This window comes from Bufo gargarizans, chromosome 1, assembly GCF_014858855.1.
Source record: "Bufo gargarizans isolate SCDJY-AF-19 chromosome 1, ASM1485885v1, whole genome shotgun sequence".
NCBI classification, from domain to species: domain Eukaryota; kingdom Metazoa; phylum Chordata; class Amphibia; order Anura; family Bufonidae; genus Bufo; species Bufo gargarizans.
This window is the reverse complement of record NC_058080.1, coordinates 498788127-498809919: the sequence shown is the minus strand read 5'-3', so window position 1 is coordinate 498809919 and position 21793 is coordinate 498788127. Positions and strand designations below refer to the sequence as shown.

General features: G+C 43.2%; 1 protein-coding gene across 3 annotated transcripts in view; it reads left to right on the top strand.

Moving 5' to 3' along the window:
- The first annotated feature begins 1209 nt into the window (after positions 1-1209).
- LOC122923899 (alpha-1B-glycoprotein-like) overlaps positions 1210-21793 on the top strand; it is a 143526-nt gene continuing 122942 nt past the window's right edge. Inside the window, exons 1-2 of one of the 3 annotated variants that reach the window (XM_044274768.1) lie at positions 1210-1280; positions 11190-11248. In XM_044274768.1, coding sequence (XP_044130703.1) covers positions 11221-11248 — 28 coding nt within the window. In that variant the 5' untranslated portion in view covers positions 1210-1280; positions 11190-11220. The remainder of the gene's footprint in view (positions 1281-11189; positions 11249-21793) is intronic. The other 2 variants (XM_044274760.1, XM_044274774.1) reach the window with 2 other exon arrangements.

Sequence of the window (21793 nt, the reverse complement as noted above, 5' to 3'; positions counted from 1 at the left end):
TGAATGTGTCACTTATAATTTTATTCTGTCACATAGTAACACATATCCTTTTTTTATCTGAATTTCCTCAACATGATTACAGGGGCAGCCTAAGCTGTTGTTAACAGCATGTAGAGGTACTGTATGATTCACATCAGCCACTGTGGGCTACAGACACAACACATCTGAGACTGGAGGCCTAGGGTCTGTAGCTCAGTAGTCCGGGTAGCTCCATGGTCACAAAGGCCGGAGGCCCGCGGTCTATAGCTCAGCAGTCCGGGTGGCTCCTTGGTCACAGATTTGGTGAACCATGGTTTGTGGCTCAGCTTCCCTATCTCAGGTGCTTCTTCTGGTCACTCATGCAGACTGTCAGAGTCTCCCCCTCCAAGCACTGGTCCCTAACTGCAGAACACTAGGGGCTCTGACTTCTCTCCTTACATATAGTTTCTAGCTGAACTAGAACCTTCTAGTGTGAGGGGTGGAGTGGAGAAGCTCAGCACAAACAGATACATTGATAGACTTTCCATCTCTGATAGAACACCTGGGACCCCCACTGATCAGTTGCTTGACAAGGCACTGGTGCTCCTGTAAGTGCCGCTGCCTTCTCTGTGCTTACCAAACACAGTGCCGTACATTGTATAGCGGCTTTACTTGGTATCACAGCTCAGACTCATTCACTTCTTTGTGGCTGAGCTGCGCCCATGCCATGTGAGAGATGAACGTGTCACCACAGAAGCAAGAAGCTCACTGCACTACTATGAGTGCCGTGGACTTCTCAAACAGCGGCAGGAGTCCCGGGTGTCGGACCCTCATTGATCAGATACTGAGGACCTATCCAGAAGACTACACAGAGTGATATGTTGAATATTGCATCCATCCTGTCCTTCCAAATTTTGTCTTTGGTCTGTGTGCTCTTTTATTTGATTTTAATTATAGCCCTATTTTATATATCTGTCCATAAAAGCTTGATTTTCATGTTTTATGCCCGGCATATGCTGTCCTCTTTCTATGGGCTGTTGATAACGTATTCATAGTCATGCTTATAGGATGTTTACTAGTCTAGGATTTCGAATTGGTGATGTAATTTCAGAAGCAGAATCAGTGGCTGGCTTTCATTTATGCAGTTATCCCATTAAATTGCTCACTTCTGTTTTTCTCTTTATTTGTCATGTATTTCACAACATATGTTGTATTATACTAAGACAGGAACTTATACAACCTCATATATTGCACAAATAAAGGACAAAGGAACAGATCTTAGAAGAAGTCTGAGGAAACAAGTACTCAGCTAGAGGGTTGTCGTAAGTACCTACTTGTGTTTGTTTAAATCTACAATTATTTACGTAGCTTGTTTCTGATCATAGAGGCTTATGCACATGAACATTGTTATTTTTCTGACCACAAATTCCGGATCCACAAAACACGGATGCTAGCTGTGTGTATTCCACATTTTGCAGAACGGAACGGCCAGGCCCTAATAGAACTGTCCGATCCTTGGACAGACGGATATGTAATGCGCACAAGTCATTTCAGTTTTTGTTTTTGCGGCCCCATGGAAACTAATGCTTCCACATACTGTCCACAAAAAAACTGGAACAGACACAGACAAAAAATAAGTTTGTGTGCATGAGCCCTAAGAAGGCTTTATGGTCAATCCAAGGCTTCCAGTGTCCCAAGCCATTGTCTGTTTAGGGTCAGAGGATTTAACACACGTCATCTGTTCAAGTTTTTATTTTTTCGTTTTTGGATCTTCAATGAGTGGGACCTGTTGGAAAGTGATGTGACATGGTTTAGGATAATTTTTCTCATACTGGATGAAACAATTTAAACAAAAAGATTTCAGGGGTTGAAAGACTCTTGGTTTGGGCTTACAAATACTGATGCCAAAAACTGATCAAAATGTGCCTTTCATTGCTACAGACGGAGGAACTGGATCCGTTGAAGCTCTAGCTGGCCACTGGATTCCCTGAATTATACCTTTAGAAAACAACATTAGGGGAGTTAACACATGGTGGACATGGTGCAGATTTGCCACCATAGAATTTTGTGCAGCTAATTCACAACATTGCAAAGTGTAGAGATATTGTCTTCACATGCTGCATAAAAAATCTGCACCATTAATTGGCACGCGATGTGGATTTGAAATCTGCAGTGTGTCAATTTATTCTGTCGATATTCCCTGCAGAGTTAGGGAGGGTGAAATTCACAGCCATTTCCTTGGGAAAATCACATACAATTCATGTGGTTTTGTCACAGTTTCTGCCAGGAATTTTTCTGTGGAATCTGCAGCAGACTTTTCTACTGTATTTTATGTCCAGTGTGGACATACTCTTAGACCCCTTTCACACGAGCGAGTTTTCCACACGGGTTCAATGCATGACATGAACACATAGCACCCACACTGAATCCTGACCTATTCATTTCAATGGGTCTGTGTACTTGAGCTTTTTTTGTTTTCAAGCATCAGTTCTGCGTTGCGTGAAAAACGCAGAATGTTCTATATTTTGCATTTTTCCCGCAGCCCTGGAGCCATAGAAGTGAATGGGGCTTCAGTGAAAACCAAGCACGTGCAGATGCAATGCGTTTTTTACTGATGGTTGCTAGGCGAAGTTGTTTGTTTCAGTTTTTTATCACGTGTGTGAAAAAGGCATCAAAACGCAGGGGCGTAACTATAGGGGAAGCAGGGGAAGTGGCTGCTTTGGGGCCCTGACCCAGAAGGGGCCCATCCAGGAGGAGGAGGACTAAAAGATTTTGTCAGGGCCCCCTCAACAGTATTACACAATGAAAAAATATACAGTGACAGTATAGACAGCGTATAAAACGGATGGAACAGCTGCCAGGCCTGGTCTGAGAGAGCGATCTTTGCTAGCCACAGTAATGGGGGTGGCATAAAAGGAAGGGGTTAAGAAAAAATTACTGGGGGAGGGGGGCCCCATTCAAAAATTTGCTGTGGGGCCCAGTAATTTCTAGTTACGCCACTGTCAAAACGCATTGCACCCGTGCTGAAAAAACTGAACAACTAAACGTAATCGCAGACAAAACTGACTGAACTTGCTTGCAAAATGGTGCGAGTTTTCACTGAACGCACCCTGAACGCATCCGTAGCCAATCCGTCACGCTGTGTGAAAGAGGCCTTAGGGTGATGTCACCCATAGCTTTTTGTGGTAGCTTTGATGAAGTTACTTTATTTGAGCCAAAATCTAAAAGTGGATTGAAAGGGAATGAGAAATATAAAGAAAGTACTTTTCCTTCTTACTGGATCTACTTCTGGCTATGACTCAAGAAACCACATTAGAGCTACGTACAACACAAACAGCAGTGTGTGACACCAACCTAAAGGTGAATTCTTCATCTTTATTTTTAGGGCCTTTGCTACGTGAATTTTTGGTGCATCTTTAAAAAAACAAAAAAACTAGAACATGATTCTTTTTTATAAAATGCCATTGACCCTAAAAACCCTACATAAATGCCAAAAACAAACAATGTTCATAAAAACTTTAAAATATGTTGTTATAGACATCTCTATGCCACTCCGTTACAGTTCCATGGGTCCCCAGCTGTCTTTGCTTTGGGTTCCGCATGTAAACTTCTGGAATGGACTGGGTCATTGACATTGCTGCAGCTAATGACTGGCCTCAGCATTGACAAGTCCCCAAGTGGGCTGTGACCCAGCAGTGACATGCCGCTTGGGGATAGGTCACCACTGCACCCAGTCATTGGTTGCAGCAGCTCACTTCACCCTGCCAATGCCAGAAGTTTACATGCAGGTAACAAAGTGCAGTAAAAAGTACATATAGGAGGGTAAAAATAATCACCATGTGGTTAACCTTTCTAACAAAAAGACACTATCAAAGGCACATAAATATAAAGTACAGACCAGATTGATGGCACCTCCACAAACCCCAACACGTGTTTCGTATCAGCTTCCTCATTTTCCCTGAGGAAGCTAAACACTTGTTGGGGCTTGTGGAGGTGCCATCAATCTGGTCTGTACTTTATATTTATGTGCCTTTGATAGTGTCTTTTTGTTAGAAAGGTTAACCACATGGTGATTATTTGTACCCTCCTATATGTACTTTTTACTCTATCTTGGACTAGCATTAACCTCCCTTTTTGCTGGCACACTCCTTATGTGGATGATTGTCTTTGCCAATCTATATATGTTTTTTTACATTGTTTCTAATATTTGAATAAAGATATATTTTGATATACTCTGGAGTCTATTTTCATATGCGGGTGTTGGGGTGTTTCCTGATAGAAGTTACTTGTTATAGGAACCTGTGTTTTTATTTTTATTTCTGGTTGATAATTGGGCCCTCATTTGAGGCTCTCGTTGTGTTTAGGTCTGATTGGTTATCTGGTGGTATTAGAGGCAGAGCTTGTTAAGAGCTCATTTACATCTCTTTCGACTTAGGGAAGAAATGGCACCAGGATGCACTATGAGAAAAAAGCAAACCGATGGAAGCAATGCTCTGCTGTGAAACCTTGGGTTCTGCCATTGATGTGGATGTTACTTTTCCATGTGCCACCTACTCAAACATTGTTGCAGTACACCCCTTCATAATAACCCTATTCTCTAATGGCAGTGGTCTCTTTCAGAAGAATAATTTGCTCATCCACATTAAAAATATTGTTCAGGAACTGTTTGAAGAACATGACAAATAGTTCAAACTGTAGACTTTCCCTATCCCTCAATTTGATCAAGCATATAGGGGAAGTGCTGGAAAAACATGTCAAATCATGGAGCTACCACATCACAATAAACTGTACTTAAAGGATCTTCTGCTAACATCTTGGTATGAGATACCATTGGACACCCTCACAGGTTTTGTGGAGTCTATGCCCATTGGGTCAGAATGGTTTTGACTGCATTAGTGGGGGTCTATACCATATTATGCGACTGGCCTTAATGTTATGGCTGATTGTTGTATACAGATGAATAGCATGATTTTTTGCACTCATACAGAATCTGACAGAAACCTCCATATAAAATCATTGAGAAGCACATGAAAGTGCAGTAGAGGCCTCATGCACCTCTACTGTAATACAGCCCTGTGATTACGAACAGTATTAAGAACAGTATTACAAAATGCAGTGACCTGGACCACAGGGGGAAGTGTGATGGTGGCTTAGGAGAGGATGGAGGTGGCAAAGGCGGCAATGAAAGTGGAAGTTGAAGTTACTCACAAGGCTTGTCATTCTCCAGCTCTCTTGAGCAGGCATACAGTGATTGGAGGGCAAACCCTTACTTCCCACAGGGTACTCTCTGGCTTTAGGGCTCCTGCTTGGTATTAGGTGAGGTGCCCTTGGTGAAGATGGGTTTTGGGGTGCAAGGCAGGAGAGTAGCATGAAAGCTTGTCCTAGGGTCAGAAGATAAATGGTGGGGTCAATGACCAGGCTGGTTTGGTTACAGTAAACTAAATCTCTCTTTACTGAATTGATGATGTAAGTAGTGAATATAGCAGCAAAAGGCACTGTTTTGAGGCATATCACAAAGAAGGCTCTTCCCAATAGCTGCGTCTAGACAGCAGTAATGAGGGAGTAGTAGTAGTAGTAGTCTTTCCTGTGTCTCATTCTAAACTTACTCTGCAATCTTACCAAATAACTACAGTCATGCAATTCCATTCTAATTAACTCATTCTGCAATTTTCAGGCAAATCTCAGATACAGGGGTGCAAATCTCAGATACAGATGGCCAGTTCATCTTCAGAACATTGTGGTCACTGTAGTAATATACCCTTAACACATGCAGCAAAGTCCAAAACCATAGACGTGTGTTACCTTGATGGGGTTGTCTTCACTTCAGCAAATGCTATTTATTATGTAGAAAAAGTTAATACAAGCCACTTACTAATGTATTGTTATTATCCTTATTGACTCTTTTGCTGGATGGATTTATTTTTCAATCACGTTATACACTGCTTGTTTCCATGGTTACGTCCACCCTCCAATCCAACAGTGGTGGCTGGGCGAGCACACTATAGGAAAAAATGCTGGATTAGGCGCACTCCTGTGGTCCCGGACCCCAGAGAGGTTGGCGCTTTTTCATATATATTGTGCAAGAGCAACCTGGATTGCAGGGGGTGGAAGTAACCATGGAAACGAGCAGTGTATAATGTCATGGAAAAATGAATCCAGCCAGCAAAGGAGGCAATATGGACACAATACATTAGTAAGTGCCTTGTACTAACTTTCTCTACATGATAAATGCCATTAACTGAAGTGAAACAACCCCTTTACATAGATGTTAATTTTCTTTCCTTTAATGGAATTATTTCAGCTAAACTGTTTTCCGGCAGCTTTTAAGTCTCAGGAATGGTGTTTTCTGGACAAGGCTTCTCTTTTTGCCTACTTTGCAGGAGTTCACACATCTAGGTCATGCCTCTAGCTTTGCTTTATATACATAGTGATCTGCTGGTTCACTGCTAAAGGGTTAATGTGATGGTTCACTGCTAAAGGGTTAATGTTGTGGTTCACTACTGTAGATGTTAAAAAGTTTACTGTGATGCTATGATTTCTGCACTGTTTTCCAAAAAGAATGAACACTCAGAGGGTTCATGTACAAAATCATACATTACATAGCAGCAAACAAGTCAACAATTAAAACAAGAGGAATGAGGGCCCTGATCGCAAGAGCTTACAATCTAAGAGGAGACAGGGGTGACACAAAAGGTAAAACGTGTTTGTACAATGATCCAGTCATCTTAAAAATAGGGTAGTGGATATTACGTTTCATGAGCCAACCACCAGCCAATATTTGTAGTGCTTTTGACTGCATGGGGTGTGGTAGATGGTGATTGTTGATGGGTCAGGTTCACAAGAGATGAGAAAAAGGCGGAGAATGGCCTGCTACATCCATGAATACTGGGCGTAACCATGCACTGACAAGATATTGTTCGGCCCCATTCACTTTAATGGGCAAAGGCAGTGGAGATCCGGCTGCTACCCGGCAAATATGCCGAGGAGCGGCCGGACAAATACCACTGCACGCAGCAGTTTTTGTCCGTCTGCTTCTCGACATATTTGCAGTGTAGCTGACGGCTCTCTGCCAGTGGAGAGCTTTTTGGGTTAGAATGAGCAGTTTTGATTGGATTCTATACTGTATGGGCAACCAGTGCAATGACTGGCACAGGGCGGAGACTTCATCATAGCGGTTGTAAAAGAATATAGAAAGTCGAAAACCCCTTTAATATCCTTGTTCTTTTTACTTCTATTGTTAATATATTGAAATGATTCAATGATGTAATCTACAGTTGCAAGAAAAAGTATGTGAACCCTTTGGAATTATATGGATTTCTGCACAAATTGGTCATAAAATGTGATCTGATCTTCATCTAAGTCACAAAAATAGACAATCACAGTCTGCTTAAACTAATAACACACAAACAATTAAATGTCACCATGTTTTTATTAAACACAACATGCAAACATTCACAGTGCAGGTGGAAAAAGTATGTGAACCCTAGACTAATGACATCTCCAAGAGCTAATTGGAGTGAGGTGTCAGTCAACTGGAGTCCAATCAATGAGATGAGATTGGAGGTGTTGGTTACAGCTGCCCGCCCTATAAAAAAAACACACACCAGTTCTAGGTTTGCTTTTCACAAGAAGCATTGCCTGATGTAAATGATATACATAGGAAAAAAGTGGATTGGTCACTCTTATATGGAAATATAGGATATTTTATTTAACATATAGATTAAAAATGGAATGAATAAAAATACAATAAAAAGTACTCAATTAAAAGTGTGAGAACACAATAAACTTGTGCTAAATCTCTATCAAGGTGCCATAAATTCATACAATAATGTGTTCATTACATAGCAAATGCGGTAATATTAGAATAGATACCGATGGCTCCGAAAGCCTCTCTCTCTGTAGCCCACCTGGACTTATAAGGTCCTAGGTGTGGTAAAATTGTCTGTTGTAGAGACAGATGGTGCAAGCGGTATCTATCTGATAAATTGACAAATTACGCCAAATTATTGAAAATTTAATATAGCATGAAATCCTATATGCAGTTTGTGATAAATAATATTACGCCAGTGGGTGGACCAGTCTCTGGATATTGAGTCAGGCAGTATATACACTCACCTAAAGAATTTTTTTGTTCTATTTCTCATTAATGCGATTATCTAGTCAACCAATCACATGGCAGTTGCTTCAATGCATGTAGGGTTGTGGTCCTGGTCAAGACAATCTCCTGAACTCCAAACTGAATGTCAGAATGGGAAAGAAAGGTGGGCTACAACAACAGAAGACCCCACCGGGTACCACTCATCTCCACTACAAATAGGAAAAAGAGGCTACAATTTGCACGAGCTCACCAAAATTGGACTGTTGAAGACTGGAAAAATGTTGCCTGGTCTGATGAGTCTCGATTTCTGTTAAGACATTCAAATGATAGATTCCGAATTTGGCGTAAACAGAATGAGAACATGTATCCATCATGCCTTGTTACCACTGTGCAGGCTGGTGGTGGTGGTGTAATGGTGTGGGGGATGTTTTCTGGGCACACTTTAGGCCCCTTAGTGCCAATTGGCCATCGTTTAAATGCCAAGGGCTACCTGAGCATTGTTTCTGACCATGTCCATCCCTTCATGACCACCATGTACCCATCCTGTGATGGCTACTTCCAGCAGGATAATGCACCATGTCACAAAGCTCGAATCATTTTAAATTGGTTTATTGAACATGACAATGAGTTCACTGTACTAAAATGGCCCCACAGTCACCAGATCTCAACCCAACAGAGCATCTTTGGGATGTGGTGGAACGGGAGCTTCGTGCCCTGGATGTGCATCCCTCAAATCTCCATCAACTGCAAGATGCGATCCTATCAATATGGGCCAACATTTGTAAAGAATGCTATCAGCACCTTGTTGAATCAATGCCACATAGAATTAAGGCAGTTCTGAAGGCAAAAGGGGGTCCAACACCGTATTAGTATGGTGTTCCTAATAATTCTTTAGGTGAGTGTATATCTGAAATCTTGAGGGGTGACTCAAATTTTGGATTGGAGCACCTATCCTGAGAGAATAGGGGTGAGAAGATCCCTTTTTTCTGTTTTTTACTGATGTAAATGATGCCTCGCACAAAAGAGCTCTCAGAAGACCTACGATTAAGAATTGTTGACTTGCAAAGCTGGAAAGGGTTATAAAAGTATCTCCAAAAACCTTGCTGTTCATCAGTCCACGGTAAGACAAATTGTCTATAAATGGAGAAAGTTCAGTACTGTTGCTACTCTCCCTAAGAGTGGCCGTCCTGTAAAGATTACTGTAAGAACAGAGCGCAGACTGCTCAATGAGGTGAAGAGGAATCCTAGAGTGTCAGCTAAAGACTTTCAAAAGTCTCTGGCATATGCTAACATCCCTGTTAGCAATTCTACGATACGTAAAACACTAAACAAGAATGGATTTCATGGGAGGATACCACAGAGGAAGCTACTGCTGTCCAAAAAAAACATTGCTGCACGTTTACAGTTTGCACAAGAGCACCTGGATGTTCCACAGCAGTACTGGCAAAATATTTTGTGGACAGATGAAACCAAAGTTGATTTGTTTGGAAGAAACACACAACACTATGTGTGGAGAAAAAGAGGCACAGCACACCAACATCAAAACCTCATCCCAACTGTGAAGTATGGTGGTGGGGGCATTATGGTTTGGGGCTGCTTTGCTGCGTCAGGGCCTAGATGGATTGCTATCATCAACGTTAAAATGAATTCCCAAGTTTATCAAGACATTTTGCAGGGGAACTTAAGGCCATCTGTCCACCAGCTGAAGCTCAATAGAAGATGGGTGTTGCAACAGGACAACGACCCAAAGCATAGAAGTAAATCAACAACAGAATGGCTTAAACAGAAGAAAATACGCCTTCTGGAGTGGCCAAGTCAGAGTCCTGACTTCAACCCAATTGAGATGCTGTGGCATCACCTCAAGAAAGCGATTCACACCAGACTTTCCAAGAATATTGCTGAACTGAAACAGTTCTGTAAAGAGGAATGGTCAAGAATTACTCCTGACCGTTGTGCACATCTGATCTGCAACTACAGGAAACGTTTGGTTGAAGTTATTGCTTCCAAAGGAGGTTCAACCAGTTATTAAATCCAAGGGTTCAAATACATTTTCCACCTGCACTGTGAATGTTTACATGGTGTGTTCAATAAAAACATGGTAACATTTAATTCTCTGTGTGTTATTAGTTTAAGCAGACTGTGATTGTGTATTGTTGTGACTTAGATGAAGATCAGATCACACTTTATGACCAATTTGTGCACAAATCCATATCATTTCAAAAGGTTCACATACTTTTTCTTGCAACTGTATGTCCTCCCCTTTCTCTAAAGATGCCCCTACACATGACACAAAACGTGGTTAAACTCGCTAATTTCAGTAGTGTATATGAGGTCCTCCCTACTCTTCAGGGTAACGAGCATTAGTGGAATTCTGCATGCCTAGTTATGTGCTTTCATGGGAGGAAAGCTACTGCCAAAGGCTTATTCCCTTCTTCTCAGTGAAATAAAGATGCACATCTGGGTTACCCCATGTTTATCTTACAATCAGGTAAAATTAAATTTTATGTTTATGACCACCCTAAGACATACAGATATAGCAGAGTTAACAGTCACTTTCATAATGAGTGTGTGTGTTAACTATGGAACTATGTAACCGTTAATGGACCTTTAAGCCATTATGGGAGGCCCATGTAGTACTTGATGGATGCATGCATTACTAAGGGTTAAATGCCCTGAGTAAGTCCTAAATGAAATGCCAGATTCCTCCCTCTTTGCCATTCAAACTAGTTGTCTCCTATGAGATTCTTGTAACCACCAAGCTTGTTGCATCACATGATTTTGGTTAAACCACTGTTTTCAAGTTACAACTGTGTCCATCTGTTTCCTTCTGCAATCTTTGAGTAGGGAACCACATACATACCACTTACAGGCCAAAAAGATCTTAAATAGGTCTCACTGCCATCACCTTGTCTCATACCCATCAGATGTATCCCAGAATTACACACAATAGTATTTTTTTTTTCCAAAGGGTTTATAATGTGCACTTAAATTTATACAGCAGATAAAATAATGGCCTGGATGAGAAGTTGAGACCAATTGAATGGTTGGAATTTGTTATGTCGTCACATTTATTTCAAGATTTAGTGGGTTAAATGTGAACTGATGTTTGCAATGTTTGTTCCTGTTTCTTCAGGACAAGGTGTATACAGAAGACACAGTGAACCATGTCTGGGGCCATCAGCTTCTTGATGGGTAAGCTCTGCAATTTATATCTACTGTACATACTGAAAGATAACATTACTTGGAAGGAAGTAGCTCCTACTGTCACATTACTGGCTCAGCATGGAATGTGTTAAAATGTGTTGTCTCACTTCAGATTATACACTGCTGGTATCCAGGGGTTACAACCAGCAGTGGTGGTCGGCCTTGTACACTATAGGAAAAAGCAAAGGCCTACAGTATGTGCGCTCCCACTGTCCATCAAAGATGTTTACAATGTGTTCAAGCATAGCCAACCTCTAATGGATTGCAAGGTGGTTGTAACCCCTGAAAACGAGCATGTGTAATGTATATAACAATACATTAGTAAGTGTCTTGTATTAACTTTCTCTACATGATAAATGCCATTTGCTGAAGTAAGAGAACTGCTTTAAGGTTAAACTTTCAAATGTCATAATAAGAAATTTTATATGAGGCACAGATGTGAGGTATAATTTACGCTATTTTCTTAAATACATTACTGTAAGTCTGTTGGGTCATGAGAGGCTATGCTTCTCCTGCTAAGCCATACGTTTTTTTATCACAAAAACCTATTTACATTTCGTTATGTTGCGACCTTGTACTAAAATAAAATTAAAAAAATCAAGTTTTCCCCGTCAATCTGTACTCAACACCCCATCATGAGAAACTGTAAACAGAATTTTACATTTTTTGCAAATTTATTAAAAAGGAAAACTAAAAATTTTGCATTGACATAATTATTCATACCCTTTGCTATGACACTTGAAATTTAGCTCTGGGGATATCTCACGTGTCTTGATCATCTTGGAGATATTTCTACAGCTTGACTGAAGTGCACCTGTGGTAAATTCAGTTGATTGGACAAGATTTGGAAAGACACACCTGTCTATATAAGGTCTCTAAGCTGAGAATACATATCAGAACAAAAACCAAGCCATGAGAAGGAAACTGTCTTTGGAGATCAGAGACAAGATCGTGTGGAGGCACAAAATTGGAGAGAAGTACAAAATATTTCTGCTGCACCAAAAATTTCCAAGAGCATAGTGACCTCCATAATTCTTAAATGGAAACAGTTTGGAGCAGGGGCGTACATAGTAATCATTGGGTCCCACAGCTGGAGTCTGAATTGTGCCCCCTAACTCCGCCCAATACCCACCCCTAGCCCATCCCACTACCTGCACTGGATTCTCCCCATTTGCCAAAAATACAGAAATATAATGTATAAATAACCTAATTAAACCGTTAGGGATAAATCATTTTTTTTCTTAACCAACTTTGTTTCGGCAACTAAAAAAAAATACGTATTTTACAATAATCATTGAAAAGTACAAATGGCCCTGAAAAAAATGACTCCTCACATAGCTCAATACATCAACTACCAAAAAATTAGAGGGGTCAGAATATTGCTATGAAAAAAAAAGAATTCAAACATTTTTTTTTTCAGTATTAAAACGCAAGAAAAACTATATACAGTGGCGGAAATAATTATTTGACCCCTCACTGATTTTGTAAGTTTGTCCAATGACAAAGAAATGAAAAGTCTCAGAACAGTATCATTTCAATGGTAGGTTTATTGTAACAGTGGCAGATAGCACATCAAAAGGAAAATCGAAAAAATAACTTTAAATAAAAGATAGCAACTGATTTGCATTTCATTGAGTGAAATAAGTATTTGAACCCTCTAACAAAAAAAGACTTAATACTTGGTGGAAAAACCCTTGTTTGCAAGCACAGAGGTCAAACGTTTCTTGTAATTGATGACCAAGTTTGCGCACATTTTAGGAGGAATGTTGGTCCACTCCTCTTTGCAGATCATCTCTAAATCCCTAAGGTTTCGAGGCTGTCTCTGTGCAACTCTGAGCTTGAGCTCCCTCCATAGGTTTTCGATTGGATTAAGGTCCGGAGACTGACTAGGCCACTCCATGACCTTAATGTGCTTCTTCTTGAGCCACTCCTTTGTTGCCTTTGCTGTATGTTTTGGGTCATTGTCGTGCTGGAACACCCATCCACGACCCATTTTCAGTTTCCTGGCAGAGGGAAGGAGGTTGTCGCTCAGGATTTCACGATACATGGCTCCGTCCATTTTCCCGTTTATGCGAATAAGTTGTCCTGTGCCCTTAGCAGAAAAACACCCCCAAAGCAAAATGTTTCCACCCCCATGCTTGACGGTGGGGACGGTGTTTTGGGGGTCATAGGCAGCATTTTTCTTCCTCCAAACACAGCGAGTTGAGTTAATGCCAAAGAGCTCTATTTTGGTCTCATCAGACCACAGCACCTTCTCCCAGTCACTCTCTGAATCATTCAGGTGTTCATTGGCAAACTTCAGACGGGCCTGCACATGTGCCTTCCTGAGCAGGGGGACCTTGCGAGCCCTGCAGGATTTTAATCCATTGCGGTGTAATGTGTTTCCAATGGTTTTCTTGGTGACTGTGGTCCCTGCTAATTTGAGGTCATTAACTAACTCCTCCCGTGTAGTTCTAGGATGCTTTTTCACCTTTCTCAGAACCATTGACACCCCACGAGGTGAGATCTTGCGTGGAGCCCCAGAGCGAGGTCGATTGATGGTCATTTTGTGCTCCTTCCATTTTCGAACAATCGCACCAACAGTTGTCACCTTCTCTCCCAGCTTCTTGCTAATGGTTTTGTAGCCCATTCCAGCCTTGTGCAGGTCTACAATTTTGTCTCTGACATCCTTGGACAGCTCTTTGGTCTTTCCCATGTTGGAGAGTTTGGAGTCTGCTTGATTGATTGATTCTGTGGACAGGTGTCTTTTATACAGGTGACTAGTTAAGACAGGTGTCCTTAATGAGGGTGACTAATTGAGTAGAAGTGTCTAACCACTCTGTGGGAGCCAGAACTCTTAATGGTTGGTAGGGGTTCAAATACTTATTTCACTCAATGAAATGCAAATCAGTTGCTATCTTTTATTTAAAGTTATTTTTTCGATTTTCCTTTTGATGTGCTATCTGCCACTGTTACAATAAACCTACCATTGAAATGATACTGTTCTGAGACTTTTCATTTCTTTGTCATTGGACAAACTTACAAAATCAGTGAGGGGTCAAATAATTATTTCCGCCACTGTATACATGTGGTATCACCATAACCGCACTTACCTGGAAAATAAAAGTAACAGGTCAGTTTTACCGCCTAGGAAATGGTGTAAAAAACAAGCCCTCATATGGCTATGTAAATAGAAAAATCTAAAAGTTGCTGCTAGGAGTAAAAAACAAAAAATGGAAAATGTTCCAGTCATTCAAAAGTTAAAGAATTTAGAGTGTACCTACACTTTTAAATAAAGTTTATTAGCCCCTATTGTAAGTGCTTTAACCACCTCTGGACCGTCTAACGCAGATGTGCGGTCCGGAGGTGGCAGCCCTGCGCAGAGTCACGCATATATGCGTCATCTCGCGAGGGCCGGGATTTCCTGTGAACGCGCGCACACAGGCGCGCGCGCTCACAGGAACGGAAGGTAAGCGAGTGGATCTCCAGCCTGCCAGCGGCGATCGCTCGCTGGCAGGCTGGAGATCCGAATTTTTTAACCCCTAACAGGTATATTAGACGCTGTTTTTATAACAGCGTCTAATATACCTCCTACCTGGTCCTCTGGTGGTCCCTTTTGTTAGGATCGACCACCAGAGGACACAGGTAGGTCAGTAAAGTCGCACCAAACACTACACTACACTACACCCCGTCACTTATTAACCCTTTATGAACCCCTGATCACCCCATATAAACTCCCTGATCACCCCCCTGTCATTGATCACCCCCCTGTCATTGATCACCCCCCTGTCAGGCTCCGTTCAGACGTCCGTATGATTTTTACGGATCCACGGATACATGGATCGGATCCGCAAAACACATGCGGACATCTGAATGGAGCCTTACAGGGGGGTGATCAATGACAGGCGGGTGATCACCCATATACACTCCCTGATCACCCCCTGTCATTGATCACCCCCCTGTCATTGATCACCCCCCTGTAAGGCTCCATTCAGACGTCCGCATGATTTTTACGGATCCATGGATACATGGATCGGATCCGCAAAACACATGCGGACGTCTGAATGGAGCCTTACAGGGGGTGATCAATGACAGGCGGGTGATCACCCATATACACTCCCTGATCACCCCCCTGTCATTGATCACCCCCCTGTAAGGCTCCATTCAGACTTCCGCATGTGTTTTGTGGATCCGATCCATGTATCCATGGATCCGTAAAAATCATGCGGACGTCTGAATGGAGCCTTACAGGGGGGGGTGATCAGTGACAGGGGGGTGATCACCCTGATCACCCTGATCACCCCCTGTCATTGATCACCCCCCTGTAAGGCTCCATTCAGACGTCCGCATGTGTTTTGTGGATCCGATCCATGTATCCATGGATCCGTAAAAATCATGCGGACGTCTGAATGGAGCCTTACAGGGGGGGTGATCAGTGACAGGGGGTTGATCACCCTGATCACCCCCTGTCATTGATAACCCCCCTGTAAGGCTCCATTCAGACGTCCGCATGTGTTTTGTGGATCCGATCCATGTATCCATGGATCCGTAAAAATCATGCGGACGTCTGAATGGAGCCTTATAGGGGGGGTGATCAGTGACAGGGGGGTGATCACCCTGATCACCCTGATCACCCCCTGTCATTGATCACCCCCCTGTAAGGCTCCATTCAGACGTCCGCATGTGTTTTGTGGATCCGATCCATGTATCCATGGATCCGTAAAAATCATGCGGACGTCTGAATGGAGCCTTACAGGGGGGGTGATCAGTGACAGGGTGGTGATCACCCTGATCACCCCCTGTCATTGATAACCCCCCTGTAAGGCTCCATTCAGACGTCCGCATGTGTTTTGTGGATCCGATCCATGTATCCATGGATCCGTAAAAATCATACGGACGTCTGAATGGAGCCTTACAGGGGGGTGATCAATGACAGGGGGGTGATCAGGGAGTTTATATGGGTGATCATCCCCCTGTCATTGATCACCCCCCTGTCATTGATCACCCCCCTGTCATTGATCACCCCCCTGGTAAGGCTCCATTCAGACATTGCAAGTGACCCCATTTTGGAAAGAAGACACCCCAAGGTATTCCGTGAGGGGCACGGCGAGTTCCTAGAATTTTTTATTTTTTGTCACAAGTTAGCGGAAAATGATGATTTTTCTTTTTTTTTCTTTTTTCCTTACAAAGTCTCATATTCCAGTAACTTGCGACAAAAAATAAAAAATTCTAGGAACTCACTATGCCCCTCACGGAATACCTTGGGGTGTCTTATTTCCAAAATGGGGTCACTTGTGGCGTAGTTATACTGCCCTGGCAATTTAGGGGCCCAAATGTGTAAGAAGTACCTTGCAATCAAAATGTGTAAAAAATGGCCTGCGAAATCCGAAAGGTGCACTTTGGAATATATGCCCCTTTGCCCACCTTGGCTGCAAAAAAGTGTCACACATCTGGTATCGCCGTACTCAGGAGAAGTTGGGGAATGTGTTTTGGGGTGTCATTTTACATATACCCATGCTGGGTGAGAAAAATATCTTGGTCAAATACCAACTTTGTATAAAAAAATTGGAAAAGTTGTCTTTTGCCAAGATATTTCTCTCACCCAGCATGGGTATATGTAAAATGACACCCCAAAACACATTCCCCAACTTCTCCTGAGTACGGCGATACCAGATGTGTGACACTTTTTTGCAGCCAAGGTGGGCAAAGGGGCACATATTCCAAAGTGCACCTTTCGGATTTCACCGGTCATTTTTTACACATTTCGATTGCAAAGTTCTTCTCACACATATGGGCCCCTAAATTGCCAGGGCAGTATAACTACCCCACAAGTGACCCCATTTTGGAAAGAAGACACCCCAAGGTATTCCGTGAGGGGCATGGCGAGTTCCTAGAATTTTTTATTTTTTGTCGCAAGTTAGTGGAATATGAGACTTTGTAAGAAAAAAATAAAAATAAAAAATCATCATCATTTTCCGCTAACTTGTGACAAAAAATAAAAAGTTCTATGAACTCACTATGCCCATCAGCGAATACCTTAGGGTGTCTACTTTCCAAAATGGGGTCATTTGTGGGGTTTTTCTACTGTCTGGGCATTGTAGAACCTCAGGAAACATGACAGGTGCTCAGAAAGTCAGAGCTGCTTCAAAATGCGGAAATTCAAATTTTTGTACCATAGTTTGTAAACGCTATAACTTTTACCCAAACCATTTTTTTTTTGCCCAAACATTTTTTTTTTATCAAAGACATGTAGAACTATAAATTTAGCGAAAAATTTATATATGGATGTCTTTTTTTTTACAAAATTTTACAGCTGAAAGTGAAAAATGACATTTTTTTGCAAAAAAATCATTACATTTCGATTAATAACAAAAAAAGTAAAAATGTCAGCAGCAATAAAATACCACCAAATGAAAGCTCTATTAGTGAGAAGAAAAGGAGGTAAAATTCATTTGGGTGGTAAGTTGCATGACCGAGCGATAAATGGTGAAAGTAGTGTAGTGCCGAAGTGTAAAAAGTGCTCTGGTCATGAAGGGGGTTTTAGCTAGCGGGGCTGAAGTGGTTAAACTGACATTTTCTAATACTTACTTTCTGTATGAGAAACAGATGCTAAATTAAGGTGCCTATAGCGCTTTATAATCCATACTCTGATACACCGCTGATATGACAGTGCTGTATGGGAGTAAGGATCTCACTGGGGCTGCAGTAAGTGATGTACAGCACACATCACAGCTCAGGCCTGTCTGCTTTGGTAAACCCGGGCGCAGGGCCAGTGCTACCATAGAGGCAAGGGGGGCAATTGCCCCCGGGCCCCGCTACTTAGGGGGCCCCCGGCCCCTAGCGCCGGCCCGGCCGCAACTACTATTATATTATCTTATCTACAGTCATGTGAAAAAATTAGGACACCCTTTGAAAGCATGTGGTTTTTTGTAACATTTTTAATAAAAGGTTATTTCATCTCCGTTTCAACAATACAGAGAGATTAAAGTAATCCAACTAAACAAAGAAAACTGAAGAAAAGTCTTTTCAAGATCTTCTGTAAATGTCATTCTACAAAAATGCCTATTCTAACTGAGGAAAAAGATAGGACACCCTCACATGTATTCCCTCTTAAATTGGCTCAGATCTCACACAGGTATATCACACCAGGTGCACATAATTAGTAGATCGTTACTCTGCATGTTGAATGAGGCTTGCCCTATTTAAACCTCAGACATTTAGTTTGGTGTGCTCCTGACTGTTGAAGTGAGAGTGAGCACCATGGTGAGAGCAAAAGAGCTGTCAGAGGACTTCAGAAAAAAGATTGTAGCAGCCTATGAGTCTGGGAAGGGATTTAAAAAGATCTCAAAAGATTTTGAAATCAGCCATTCCACTGTCCGGAAGATAGTCTACAAGTGGAGGGCTTTCAAAACAACTGCCAACATGCCCAGGACTGGTCGCCCCAGCAAGTTCACCCCAAGAGCAGACCGCAAGATGCTAAAAGAGGTCTCCAAAAACCCTAAAGTGTCATCTCGAGAACTACAGCAGGCTCTGGCTACTGTTGATGTAGAAGTACATGCCTCTACAATCAGAAAGAGACTGTACAAGTTTAACTTGCATGGGAGGTGTGCAAGGAGGAAACCTTTGCTTTCCAAGAGAAACATCGAGGCCAGACTGACATTTGCCAAAGATAAAGTTGACAAAGACCAGGACTTCTGGAATAATGTTCTTTGGACAGATGAGTCCAAAATTGAATTATTTGGACACAACAGCAGAGGACATGTTTGGCGTAAACCAAACACAGCATTCCAAGAAAAGAACCTCATACCAACTGTGAAGCATGGAGGTGGAAGTGTCATGGTTTGGGGCTGCTTTGCTGCAGCAGGACCTGGTCAGCTCACCATCATAGAATCCACGATGAATTCTACTGTGTATCAGAAGGTGCTTGAAGAACATGTGAGACCATCAGTTAGAAAATTAAAGCTGAAGCGGAACTGGACCATGCAACATGACAATGACCCAAAACATACTAGTAAATCAACCAAAGATTGGCTGAAAAAGAAGAAATGGAGAGTCCTGGAATGGCCAAGTCAAAGTCCAGATTTGAATCCCATTGAGATGCTGTGGGGTGACTTGAAAAGGGCTGTACGTGCAAGAAACCCCTCAAACATCTCACAGCTGAAAAAGTTCTGCATTGAGGAGTGGGGTAAAATTTCCTCAGACCGATGTCGAAGACTGGTAGATGGCTACAAGAACCGTCTCACTGCAGTTATTTCAGCCAAAGGAGGTAACACTCGCTATTAGGGGAAAGGGTGTCCTATCTTTTTCCTCAGTTAGAATAGGCATTTTTGTAGAATGACATTTACAGAAGATCTTGAAAAGACTTTTCTTCAGTTTTCTTTGTTTAGTCGGATTACTTTAATCTCTCTGTATTGTTGAAACGGAGATGAAATAACCTTTTATTAAAAATGTTACAAAAAACCACATGCTTTCAAAGGGTGTCCTAATTTTTTCACATGACTGTATATAATTGATTCTTTTCAATTTGGTGTCAGTGTCACAACAATGACATGACACAGACAGTGACAGACAGTGTCTGAACGGCAGTAATGTAATTAATAAATTAAACTAACTCACTGGGCGGCTGGTCGACTGGAGTGTCTGGACTCGGCACTCGTCACTCTGCAGTCAAGTGTGGAGGGGCCCCCCGACGGGCGCAGGCAGCCGCTGACTGTGCCTGCACTGCGCTGCCGCTGCTTGTCTCTTTAAGAGATTCAAGACTGGAGCAGCAGCGGCATGCACGGCACAGGCAGGCACGTCTGCGTCTGGGTGACATACATTGCCACAGGCTCCGCCCCCTCGCCCAGAGCAGAGAACTTGCTTGGAGGAATGAATCAGATAGTACTTAAGGTGCACTGAGCAGGAGGCATTGGCAATGGCATTGAGGCAAGGAGAAGGAGCAACTAGCAAAGCAAGCAAGGAAGCGGATACGGATTGTTGGATACCATTGGCATTTGGCAGCCAGGCCAGCCACAGCCAGCCACAGCCCAGCCCAGAGAGCCCAGTCTGCCAGCAGCGCCAGGGAAGGCCCGCCGCCCACAGTCAGAACGCAGTCAGTCCCAAGCCAAGTTCTAGTCTGGTAGGTTCATAATTCATTGGTTAGGGTACTTTCACACTTGCGGCAGGACGGATCCGGCAGGCTGGTCTCCCTGTCGGATCTGTCTTTCTGCCATATTGCCGGACCGCCGCTCCGTCCCCATTGACTTTAATGGGGACGGGGGCTGAGCTCCGTCGCAGCACGGCGAAAGCCGCCGGTCTAAAAAGTCCTGCATTTCCGACTTTTTAGTCCGGCCCCTTTTGCCGTGCTGCGCCGGAGCTCAGCCCCTGTCCCCATTATAGTCAATGGGGACGGAGCGGCGGTCTGGCGGTCTGGCGGTCTGGCGGTCCGGCGATACGGCAAAACAGCGGAAGGACGGATCCGACAGGGAGACCAGCCTGCCGGATCCATCCTGCCGCAAGTGTGAAAGTAGCCTTACATTGTTTTGTTGTTGTTAATGAAACTGGATCGAATCCATGATCCATCCATCCATTCCCAGTGTTTCCCACTCACTGACTTACTTTGTCCGGAACCATCTCACCCGTCCGGGCCGTCCCAGTGTACTACTAGCCCGGCCTGCGGCCCTGGTTCTGTTTGTGTTTGGAGTCAGTTGGACTGGAGAAATGTGCATTTGGGGGGGGGCAGTTACTGGTACTACCCGTAACTGCCCCATCCCGCCCCAAATGCACATTTCTCCAGTCCAACTGTCCAAACAGAACCAGGGCGGGCTAGTATACTGGCACTGGGACGGGTGAGATTGTGCCTGGGATGGATGGATGGATCGATCCAGTTTAATCAACCAACCTTAGGAATGTTAAAGTCAGCAAGTGTCATGTGGGGGGGGCCTTATTGTTTTCCGCCCCATTTCACCTAGAACCGGCCCTGCCCGGGCGTACCGTATGTCAGGCTTTTGCAGAGTTGGCATGGTGCAATATGTATTCGAGCACAGCTGAACGAGTGCAGGGCAGGGGCCCACATACACATCGCTTCCCCTGCCTGTGCCCACTTTCCTGAAGCCTGACATAGCCCACCCCCCCACATCTGAACTCTTTTTGCTGCCGATAAGTGTGCCCCAGGCCCCCCAGCCCCGATTCCACAGTTCATGGGCACACTATCCTCTATATGAGCATCAACAGCAAGCAGAGTTCATGGGGTGAGGGAAGGCTGGAGCACACTGTCCTCAACCTGATAAGCCTTATAAGTTACATACAGAACACAGTGTGCCCCCCTACCCAGGAACTCTGCTTTCTGCTGCAACAAAAACCCCTTTTCCCCTCACTAACTATCCTCCCACCATAAACTTTTTTTTCTAAATAGAGGCACAGCACTGAACTCACTTTGTGCAGGCAGTGGCGGTGGCACACAGGGGCAAGCAATGCTGGGGCTGCTGGACTTTGGTGGAAAGCTGAAAGCTGAAGCAGGCAACGGGTGAGTCATTGCCAGGTCTGCCCACTCAATTCTGTCTACACTAGCCAATC